General features: G+C 39.4%; 1 protein-coding gene across 1 annotated transcript in view; it reads right to left on the bottom strand.

Moving 5' to 3' along the window:
- The window catches only part of TOP1 (topoisomerase (DNA) I), a 76448-nt gene that overhangs the window by 19342 nt on the left and 44706 nt on the right, over positions 1 to 12400 (bottom strand). Inside the window, exons 8-11 of the mRNA XM_004687385.2 lie at positions 11962 to 12068; positions 5791 to 5906; positions 1529 to 1650; positions 771 to 893 (exon numbers count right to left, since the gene is read on the bottom strand). Coding sequence (XP_004687442.1) covers positions 771 to 893; positions 1529 to 1650; positions 5791 to 5906; positions 11962 to 12068 — 468 coding nt within the window. The remainder of the gene's footprint in view (positions 1 to 770; positions 894 to 1528; positions 1651 to 5790; positions 5907 to 11961; positions 12069 to 12400) is intronic.

Below are 12400 nucleotides of genomic sequence, written 5' to 3'. Positions count from 1 at the left end.
ATTTTACAGTGCACGTTAAGTACATATAAACACTATATAGTATTTATAAGGTTTAGCTTTATTTTTTATAGAGATTTTTTTTTCCTACTTCAAAAAAGTTTTTTAAACTAGAGACAGCTTATGGGGGTTTAAGGGGGAATGGCATTGGAACTGGGGTGGGAAGAGTGCACTGGACTGTGATGATGGCATACGGGTGAATTTGTGGTGGGAACCCCATGGAGAATACAACTAAGACGGAAAAATGCACAAAATGAAGAATGCTGTAAAAAATTTTTTAAAAAGTTTGTTAACCCCTGATCTCCAGGAATCCAAGCTAGAACTTGGATTTTTTGGTTCCGAAGTCCTAAAGTTAATGACTACTTTGTACTTCAAAGCCCCATATTTTCAATATTTTAGAGAGCTTGAATGTTAATGTAATTTAGGTTATTGTATTGTATGTATTTTAAGTCATCAGCTACATGGCCAATATTATTTTATCTGTCTTAAAGCTGTAATATTTAGGAGCCTATGTGGCTCCTAAATACTGTACTGTTGGAGTTACTGATCTTTAGGTGGGTAAAACGATTGGGTTCTAGTGCTGAACTGTAAAGAAATGTTTATTTTACAATTTTCAATCTACATAAAATCCTCAATTTTTATAGGCTAAAAATTCTTCTTCGGTAAAGGACTCAGGGAAATATTAAAATCAAAGCTGTGTATGAGCCAATAAGAAAATGAGATAGGCTAATCATTATTCCAACATTTTGCAGTTTTAAGCAATTTTGTATTACCTGTTTTTCTTCCTTGCTCATCTGTTTCCGAGCTTCTGATTGGGCTTTGAAATACTGGCTCATCTGGGTAAAATCACATTTGCTTAGGTTGGTGATGATATTCTTCTCTTCGTTAGTCATTTCCTAGTCAAAAGAGGGAGATTGAAGAAGGTAGATATACTAATAAGCCCTGAAATTTCTGAGATAATAGCAAAACCACTTTTTTTTCAATCAAAGTTGTCTGGAGAAATAGTCAATCTAAATCAGTGAGTTTTAAAAATAAATGTCATTCTCCCATTCTCTATTCACTTATATTAGTCTTTGCCACATTATCCCAATTGCGATTAATGTAACTATCTAAAGAGAAAATGAGATTGTTTATAAGGGCACCTAGCAAATAAAGGATATGTGGTTTCAAAAGCAGAAAAATATCTCAAGGGAAAATGGCAAGTATGAGGGAATGCAACAACACATTAACATCTCTCTTTGCAACTGGGGCCCGGGGCAGTCCTCTAAGAAATTTCTCTTTGCTTAACTAGAGATTAAGGTTTTCTATTTGGCCTATTCTGATAGGTTATAAGAGTTAGAAGAAGCATAAGTATTCTGTCAGGTAAAATCCTGTATAATAAAGTAAATAAACAGAAAAAAAAACCCAGCCAACATTTAACAATTAAATTCATAAAGTTCAAATTTTATACTTGAGATTTCTTTTGGTCAAATTATTTATTGCTTAGTAGTAGATCAGTATTTTTCAAGGTGCAATACATGAGCAACAATACCTTTCTCCAGTCTTTAAAGAAATTTTTCCTAAATACTTCCTTAGTAGTATATTCATGGTCGAGCATTTTTGCAAAGAATGTAGCTACTTCTTCTGCTTTGGGGCTCAGCTTCATGACTTTACCTAGAGAAAAAAGTAGTTCCAAAAACATAAGGTGTAGTATTCATGTTCTGAATATAAATACTGAGCTCTAGAGACTTCTTTAACTATGGTTTGCTTCCCGAAGGTGCATGAAGGCCTAGCGACACATGATAACAATAGCAAAGAAAATACACTGATCTGTATTACTTGCACGAATTCTCCTTTTTAGCAGGTATTTATCTGGGTCATTCTTTGGTGACAGTTAGTACATCATTCCGAGGTGGCTCCTCTGGACAGGTATAACCTACTGCAGACCCAGCAAGCAGGGTCCTTTGTATCTCCTCAAAGGTTTTTGTTTGTTTGTTTTTTAAGATTTATTTATTTGTTCATACAGAACTGTGGTACAGACCAGAGGCTCAGGGGCGGTGAGAGGCCTCACCAGAGACAGAGCGGGGAGCAGAACAGGCAGATCGACGAAGTACACTGCTGAGGGGAGCAGCGGGCGGGTCAGGAGAGGTCTGCCACGCCATGTGGTCACCTCTGGGGCAGGCAGGGATCGAACTCATGCAGAAGTGGCTTTAGCTTCCCAGTGCTGTGCTTTAACCCGCTGCGCCACCAGGGAGGGCCACTGAGGATTTGGTTTTTAAAAAATTTTTTGAGGAGGCCCTCCGTGGTAGAGCAGCAGGTTAAAGCACAGCACTGAGAAGCTAAAGCCACTTCCGCATGAGTTCGATCCCCGCCTGCCCCAGAGGTGACCACATGGCATGGCAGACCTCTCCTGACCCGCCCGCTGCTCCCCCCAGCAGTGTCCTTCGTCGATCTGCCTGTTCTGCTCCCCGCTCTGTCTCTGGTGAAGCCTCTCACCGCCCCTGAGCCTCTGGCCTGTACCCCAGTTCTGTATGTACAAATAAAATAAATCTCCAAAAAAAAAAAAAAAACAAAAACAACCAAATCCTCAGAGATTCTTGCCACAACTTATTAAGTAGCATGAATTCAAGAAGGATTAAGGCAGGGAGTACAAAAGAAAGGAATTGTTGGAAAAAGAAATAGGCACCTTTCTTCTTTAAAGTCAGATAGGTGGACGATTAATACATATATGCGGATGAGTAAAATCTTAGCAGGTAAGCCCAGACATCCCATATGAAAAGTCTAAATAAATAAGACCTTCCTCTAGAATCCAGCTATCTATAGCTCAGTGGAATCAGCATCGAGAAGGAATGCTAGAAATGTAGACTCTCAAGCCCCAGTTCTGGCTAAATCAGAAAGTCCATTTTCACTAGCTCCCGAGCTGGTCTGTCTACACTCAGGGAGCCCTCCCTGGTGGCGCAGCGGGTTAAAGCACAGCACTAAGAAGCTAACACCACTTCAGCATGAGTTTGATCCCTGGCCCCAGAGGTGACCCACATGGCGCGGCAGACCTCTCCTGCTCCCCTCAGCAGTGTACTTTGTTAGTCGGCTTGTTCTGCTCCCCACTCTGTCTCTGGTGATCCTCTCACTGCTCTTGCACCTCTGGCCTATATCCCAGATCTGTATGCATAAATACAATCAATCTTTAAAAAAAAAAAAAAAAAGCTGTCCTTAAGGAATCCTGATGTTAAACAATGAAACTGCTAATTGACTAAGAAAATTTGAATGGGGTCCAAGGGTTTTGTGTACCTAAATAAGTTAATAAAGAAAAAGTACTTAGAAAATTTAATCTATGTTTCAAACAGAGTAACTTGAGCATCACTCTTTAGGCCAATTTCCATTCTTGAAACTCCAACCTTGTGACATCATCAGGAACTAATACAGTGCATAAAAATAGCATTTGGCTATACTTAAAGTGATGTCAAATACTACTGCAACACCTTATTATTACATAGGTATTAATAATTCACCTAAGGTTTTCACATCATTATAGAAAACTGAAACTTAACCAGAAAGCCACACCATTATCTCATGGTGGCTGAATCCATTGTAGGGATGTAGGGAACAACAGCACAAAATTTAAAGTGAACAGAACCTGCTGGAATTCAGAACTTAGAAGGCCAATAGGTGGCGTGCTTTCCCCTCAGATCCCTCCCTCCCTCCTTTTCTGCCTTTGAAAAGGACTGGAAAGAGTTTGGCTTTTAAGAATTTCCAGCAGGTCTTCAGAAATTGCCCACTCAGGTCTGAACTACAGTTGTCAGTAAAGTTGAAAACATTAAGTCACTAGGAATAAAATAAATAAAATAAACAGCATGAAAGAATATAAACTGTTCCCTTTTCTCATTATCTCTTTTTTGGGGGGAGGGAGTGGCTAACATTAGCTTATAAGATGCATCAATGTAAGCTGTCCTTGTGTCTATTTGGTATACTAAATTTCATGAATAGGTGGAAAAGAGACAGAGACAGACTGAAACGCTAACTCTCTGGATGGTATTACTGAATTCTGTACCAAGCATTTTGATGCCTCATGTTTTAGATGAGCTGTCAAAAATGAAAGGACAGCTCCCAGCCACAGAATAGTGGAAAGATGATTTGAAAGTTCCTGGCAATGGTAGCACTCTGGAAAGGCTGTGTTCCTGGAAAAGGAAACTGCCAAGTCAGAGCTGAAAAACTGAGGTTCTAAGTAGAGGCAGTAATTCATTAATTCACCCATCTCAAACCCCACCTCCCTGGCAGGTTCTAAAGAAGTCTGAGAACTCTGTTCGCTAGAGCGTAGGCAGGAATTATTATCAGTTTTGAATTGGTCAACCCCCCACGTCTTGACCATGCAGAGCAGGAGTTCACACAACCAAAGGAAAAAATCCCAAAGGGAAGACCAATAGAGAAAATGCTGAAGCCCTGGACTTCGAGTCTTATAATGAAGAACTGGGCAAGACAGGACCATGGCTCAGGTTTTGCCTCCCATTTTTATAAGTATGAGAATCGAAAGGCTAGGTAATCAAGTTATCCACGTCAAATCATTTTGAACAACTAAGTGAGACTACTTAGTTGAGTATTCTAAAACTCTTAGTAAACGTAGACATGGGCTAAGGATACCTGCACATCCATAAATGGTCTTTTCAAGGTTCTGGGCTCTTTCCCTATCTTGCAGTTTAGATTTTGAGATATTTGAGTCTCCAAGAATGACCCACTGTGAGAGCTGACAGTGGAGTTCTGCCCTGTGCTCTCTGTTCAACAAAGTTCAGTTTTACCTGATATAAGCATTTGTCACTGATTATGGGGATCCCGCTAGGTTGCAAACTCCAAGAGAAGGAATCAGGCAATACTGTACACTGCAGTGTCTTGGTGTTTACACACAGGCATACTGAATGGACAAGGCTCTAATAAATTTCAGGTTGCTCAATTTGACTTGTCCCTCACTTGCAAGAGCTAGACTTTTAGTTATCAACTACTACTTTGCCTATAAGCATCTATGGCTATGAAGCTATTCCTAATGAACAAAGGCGATGTACCAGAACTCTTGAGTGTTCATCGTGATGTTTTTTTCAGCATTTTCCTTGGTATTTCTCAAAGTTTGGTCAGGAGACTGCCTCACTTATTAAATGAACCCTATTATTTATTACATGGCTGAAATAAGTACTATCGTTCAAGCTTTTCTAGTAACTAATGCTAACACTAGTACTTTAGAAATGAAGTTCAAATAAAAATATTTAGCTGCAGATCATGTGCTATGTACCATGTAGATTGGGTCCTTTTGGGACCATGTAGGTAAAACATTAATAACCAATAGCCCCTTTTCTCACAGCATTTCTCCAATGCCAAATAGATCTTTTAAGACTTAAGTAGGGCCAGACCCTCCTGGTTGGCACAACAGGTTAAAGCACCAAACTATGAAGCTAACCATAGCTATTGCAGCATGAATTCGATCACGGCCACAGGAGTGACCCACGTGGAGAGGCAGACCTCTCCTGACCAGCCTACTGCTCCCCTCAGCAGTGTTATTTCACTTGATCTGCCTGACTGCTCCCTATTCTGTCTCTGATGAATCCTCTCATCTCATGTACCCCTTGCCTAAACCTCACTCCTGCATGCATAAATAAGTAAATCTTAAGGAAAAAAGGTATGTACACACTAAATGGTCTATCCCCTTAACCACATAATGATAAAACAAAATAGACTGTATAGAACAAGAGCATAGTACTTCCTCATTTTCTATTTCTAAATAGAAGTAGGTTCTTTTATTGGCCCAAAATTGAACAATCTGGAAGAACGTACCATCATAGTAAAACTTGACACTCTCCGGCAGAGGTTCATATGGTGGAGCAAATACCGGACCTTTATGTTCTAGGAATTTCCATTTGATGCCTTCAGGATAGCGTTCTTCTTCCCACCTTTAAAAGATAAGGTAAAGCAATGCATTTAGTGTTCAATTCACCTACTGTGTCTTCTACTAAATGCAAAAATAATTATCTGCCCTTTTGATTGGTGCTTTGGAATGACTTGTACCAAAGTCATTTTTCATTTGCCTGGTCAAAATGAAAAACATCCTTTAACATTGAAAAAAATTCCACATTCATAGCATGTGAGAAGGAAAACTTGGATAAATGGAGTGAAATACCTTTCAACAGTTCAATTCAAAGATAAAGATACAACCATCACTCATAGAGCTCAGCAACAAATGAGAGATATGAAAATGTAAACAACACTTGTTTTACCACAATAGTGTAAAACCATAGTATTCTGCTATTGATACATAAGATAAGGCCTTCTGAGAGTGGAGATGTCAGATCAAGCAAGCCATATAGGAGAAAATAAATGTATGACAAAGTGTCTAAAGAAAACAGAAGATAGGGAAATAACAATTCATTTGTTCAGTTTAAGGTATTTAATGGGTTGTCAAGAGCAATCTAACAGACATTAATAAATTAATCTAAAAGCTTAGTGGAGGGCTTCTCTGGTAGTGCAGAGGTTAAAAATCTCAGCACTAACAAAACTATCACCAGCCACTGAGTTTGATCCCTGGCCCGGGAGCTGACCTACGTGGTGCAGCAGACCTCTCCTGTCTCACTTGCTGCTTCCCCCAGCAGTGTATTGCAACAGATCTGCTTGTTCTGATACCTACTCTGCCTCTGGTGAGTCCTCTCACCTCTGGTCTATACCCCAGTTTCTTGTATGCATATATAAAAACTGACCTAAAAAACAAAAAAGCTTAGTGGAAACAGCTTAAAACATTAAAAGATGAGCAACAGACAAAAAATGCTATAATAAACACTGTATACATATCAGCTATATACAACTTAAAATATCCCTATTGATAATTAAACCATTTCAAAGTAATGATACCCCATCGCTAAATGCTTCAGCAAACATTTCTATGAAAATACTCTCAGTTTTAATACTATCATCATAACTAATGAAATTAACAACTCCCTAATATAATTTTGACTATCCAGACCCAAATCTTCCTGATAACAAAAATGGTATTTTGCAAACCAGGATCCAATCAAAGATCACATATACTGCAATCTATTGATATGTCTCAGTTTCTTCTTGTCTGCAATTACCGACTTTCTTGTCACAATGGCTATTTTGTCTTTCAAGAGTCAACTGTTTTACAGATACACTATTTTTAAAACTTTGCATATTTAGGCCCTCCCTGTTGGCGCAGCGGATTAAAGCACAGCACTGAGAAGCTAAACACAGCACTGCAGCATGAGTTCGATCCCTGCCCTGGCGGTGACCCACATGGCACAGCAGACCTCTCCTAACCGCCTGCTGCTCCCCTCAGCAGTGTACTTTGTAGATCTGCCTGTTCTGCTCCCCACTCTGTCTCTGGTGAAGCCTCTCGCTGCCCCTGAGCCTCTGGCCTGCACCCTAGGTCTGTATGAACAAATAAATAAATTAAAAAAAAAACAAAACTTTGTATATTTAAACCTTCACTATTCTACCTTAAAATGAAAAGTCCTAGAATTCTGCAGAGGCCTTTTGAAGGTCAACAATGGATATTCTATTTCCTATTATCTTCCAACTACACAAAGTTGAGAAACAGCAAAATCTTCCAACTCCAATATTGTACACAAAGTTGAGAAACAGCAAACAAAAATTTCATGTATCATACTGTACATTAAAATAGCATTACTATAAAACCAAAGCCAACATATATGGTAAAATGATTTCTACCATGGGTGCCACGATCATTCAAAGGAGAAAAGGTAATCTTTTCAACAACTGTTTTTGAGGGAAAGTGGATATTCACATGCAAAAGAATGATGCTGGGGGTGGGGGGGTGGGCTCCCTGCTGGCAAAAGGGGTTAAAATCTCAGAGTTATCAAACTATCACCAGCCACTGTAGCATGAGTTCAATCCCCAGTCAGGGTGGTGACCTACATAGCGCAGCAGACTTCTCCCATCTCACCCACAACTCTCCTTTAGCAGTGTATTTCAGTAGATTCACCTGTTCTGTCCCCCACTGTTTCTGGTGTGAATCCTGTCACCCTTTCCCCCACCTCACATCCCTGTCCTACACCCCAACTCTTGTATGCATAAATAGATCTTTATAACCTTACATTATATTAAAAAATAAACTGACTTTCCTTGGTAGGCTTAATTTATGAATTCAAGTTAGGTATCAATTTAGTGATTTGTGCTTAAAAGTCAACCAAGTGCTACAACTGTGTTTGAGAAAGAAACATCCACATACAGTTTGAAATCTATTTTCCAAGTAGTTAACAAGTATCTCAAAATGTACTGTAAAAAGAATATTTTTTACTTTATGAATTTCAGAAAAAAGGGCACATACTAGAACTTTTGGAAGCTAATCTTTGGAATTAAGGACAGTTTCTCTGGACGAGGAGAATGTCAATCCATATGCCATAAATTTCTTATCACCATTACTGATCATATCCATGAGTTTTGGACTTTTTTTTTTTTTTTTAAAGATTTATTTTTTTATTTGTGCATACAGAACTGGGGTACAGGCCAGAGGCTCAGGGGCGGTGAGAGGCTTCACCAGAGACAGAGTGGGGAGCAGAATAGGCAGATCTACGAAGTACACTGCTGAGGGAAGCAGCGGGCGGGCCAGGAGAGGTCTGGCTCGCCATGTGGTCTCCTCCGGGGCAGGCTGCAGGCGGGAATTGAACTCATGAGGAAGTGGCTTCAGATTCTCAGTGCTGTGCTTTAACCCGCTGCGCCACCAGGGAGGGCCGAGTTTTGGACTTTTAACACCAATTCCTTATAGCATAATCCTCATTCCTATAGCATTTGACCTCTGCTAAGCTAAGAGATACAAAACTTCATTTTCAGTCACACCAGACACCAATTCTTATGTCTTTTTTGAGTAATCATCTGTTTAGATTGTACTTGGGACTTAAATTCCAATAAGTCAGTTCTGATGCAAAAGGCAGAGTTGAAACACTATACTGTTAAAAATTGAGGATACACATTAAATAGGTTTTTATGAGTACATGGCCACCACTTGGAGAAAATGTAATTCAGTAAAGAAATCCACAGAGGGATCAGGTCCATTTTCCCACCCCATAATTACTAAGAGAAGGATCAAAGGGGTTTCCTTTTAGCAGGATGAACAAGTCTGCAGACTTCTGGGAGAAGCAAAAAGCTATGTACATTGCCAACCTGGTAAAGTGTGAAATTCTTTTACTGGGATAGCAATGGGAATAGTAAAAATGAGAGTATATGCCATTTACATTTCCTGACTCATCACTGAGTTCTGGACTACTGACCTCAGATGTAGTAATAGAAAGAAAGACTGAGCTATTAGTGAAGAGGCCAATTATTGCTATGTTCTACCTCTAAAAACTAACACTTTACCATCAAGCACTATGTACAAAATAAAGCAATCAGACTTGAAAAAACCATACACGGTAAACTATTGCCTAGCCCCAAATAAACCTTACCTTCAGTTTAAAGACTTACTGGTTCCACTTAAACTGAAACAGGAACAGGAATAAAAACCTAAGGCCGGGCCCTCCCTGGTGGCGCAGCGGGTTAAAGCACAGCACAAAGAAGCTTAAACCACTTCCGCATGAGTTCGATCCCCGCCTGCCCCGGAGAAGATCCACATGGCGTGGCAAACCTCTCCTAGCCCGCCCGCTGCTCCCCTCAGCACTGTACTTCGTTGATCTGCCTTTTCTCTACCCCACTCTGTCTCTGGTGAATCCTCTCACCCTCCGCATCTCTGGCCTGTACCGCAGTTCTGTACGAATAAATAAATCTTAAAACAAAACAAAACAAAAACCTAAGGTCACAGCTTCTCAGAATTAGTATGTGACAATATTCGTTAAGATCTTTAACCACAGAAGCATAATTAAGCTATTGAGACCCTTCTTGGCTACCTAATTCCACAAAGAAGGTTAGAACAGGGAAAGAATACATCTGCTTCAGGACCTCATAAGCCCCAAGACTAAGCAGAAAACTAATGTTAACAAGGCCAGGCAGTGAACCTGTTCATGCAACATTTACTGAGGACCCACCACAGAACCCTCAGAGGCAAAGCAGACTAATATACTTACTCACCATTTTTATAATTTAACCACTAACATAATCATTTTTTATTTTTTAAAGCATTTTATTAACAGTCAAATATCCTTCAATATGTCTTGAAAATCTTTGATTAAATGGTCAACAGGTATATGAAAAAAATGTTCAACATCCCTCATGATCAAGGGAATGCAAACCAAAACCACAGTGAACTACCACCTTACATCAGTGAGAATGGCAAAAAAGAAAACTAGCAACAACAAATGTTGGTGAGGATGTGGTGAAAAAGGAACTCTCTTACACTGATGGTAGGAATGCAAACTAGTCTGACCACCATGGAAAGCTGTGGAGAGGTTCCTCAGACTACTAAAAATGGAATTACCAATGACCCAGCAATTCCACTCCCAGGGATACCCAGAGGACACAAAAATATTAATTCAAAAAGATACCTGCACTCCTATTATTTACTGCATCACTATTTGTAATAGATAAGACTTGTAAATGATCCAAATGTCCAAAAGTTATGACTGGATCAAGAAGATGGAGTATACAACACAGTAGAATACTACTTGGGAATCAAAAAAGATAAATTCATGTCATGAGCAGCAACACGGATGGAGATAGAAGGGATTATGCACAAATAAGTTAGAAGGAAAAAGAAATACACCAGATGGTTTCACTTATAGGAGGGATATAGGAGAACCAAGCAAGAGATGGGGGGGGGGGGGGGGAGTCCTGGGGGGGAGAATAACAATAATAAAAAACACAACAAAGCAAAACAAAAATAAACAGGCAACTATAAATCAGAGACACTCCGCAGGGGAGACGGGCCAGAACAAGGGCGGGAAGAGTACAAGGGACTATGGGATGGTACATGAATGAACTGGTGGTAGGAATTCCATGAGGATTACACCTGAGAAAAGAAAGCACAAGGGCCCTCCCCAGTGCTGCAGTGGGTTAAAGCACAGCCCTATGAAGCTGGCAACAGCCTCAGCATGAGTTTGGACCCTGGCTAGGGAGGTGACCCATATAGTGTGGCACTATGAAGCTATCTGCAGCCACTGCAGTATGAGTTCAATCCCCAGCCCAGGGAGCTGACCCACAAGGCACAGCTGACCTCTCCTGTGCCGCCTACTGCTCCCCTCCCTCAGCAGTGTATTTCAGTAGATCTACCTATTCCACTCCCCACTCTTTGGTGAATCTTCTCATATAGACCCCTGCACCTCTGCCTATACCTAGTTCATATATGCATAAATAAATCTTTAAAAACAAAATGTTTGTTTTTCTTTGCTTCTTTATTCTTGTTGACCATATTTTAATGTTTACTACTAATCATTTAATGAATTACCTATTTTCTCTCTTTTCTAACAGACTGTTTCAAGCTTGTAAATGACTTTTCATATTAGAGTTCTTAGTTTTTTGTATTGCAAATATTTTCCCTTAAGATTTTTAGAAAACGGCATGAGTTTGCTTAATCTTGGTGTATTCAAGTCTATATGTATTTTCCTTATGGGAATGGCTATATCTTGCTTCAAAAGCTCTTTAGTATTCTATGAACAAAAAAACCTTCAACCAGGTATTCTTGTGGTTAATTTTTAAAACATATAGTTTTCCCAGCATGGTTTATAGAATAAATGATTCTTTCCCCTGTTGTTGTAATGAAATTTCCTTCATGTTAAATTCCCATACATACACAGGTGTTCTACAATTTCTTCATAGTAGCATAGGACATAGTTTTAAGATCCAATAAACTAAGAGTTAATGTTTAACAAAAAATCTAGTTAGAGCTTAGAGGGACTCAAAAAAACTTATTTGTTATTCAAATAAGTACTCATGTATACTACCCTCTGCTCCCAAATACCAGGTTATTAATTTTAATAATTCAACACTCTCGCTTATTAGATCATAGCATAAGATAGCTGACACTTTGACACAGGGATTTGGGATTACCATTTCCACTTCTGTTCCTCTTCTTTCTTCGGCTTCTTTTTCTTGTTATCTGGCTCAGGAACTTTTTTATCTTTATCTTTATTCTTGGGCTTTTTTAATTTACCATCCTACAAAGAAACATGGTAAAAAACACATAAATAATGACCAGTGACATTTCTAGAAGTAGTTTTAAAGGGTCGGTAGGAAGAAAAATTACGATCACAGAATATTAGAGGTCATTAGGACCAATTCTCTCAAAATTTGACAAATGAATAAAAATTTACTGGTATTTTTCTCTAATCAGTATTTTCCCCCAAACTTCCTGACAAATGATTACCTGAGAAAGTAATTAAAAACACTGATTCTGATGGGCCCTCCCTGGTGGCGCAGCGGGTTAAAACACAGCACTGAGAATCTAAAGCCGCTTCCACATGAGTTCGATTCCCACCTGCCCCGGAGG

Source organism: Condylura cristata, unplaced genomic scaffold (genome assembly GCF_000260355.1).
Source record: "Condylura cristata isolate star-nosed mole 26May11 unplaced genomic scaffold, ConCri1.0 scaffold00022, whole genome shotgun sequence".
Lineage (NCBI taxonomy): Eukaryota > Metazoa > Chordata > Mammalia > Eulipotyphla > Talpidae > Condylura > Condylura cristata.
Note: the sequence above shows the minus strand (reverse complement) of the source record. Positions and strands in the feature narration are given on the sequence as shown.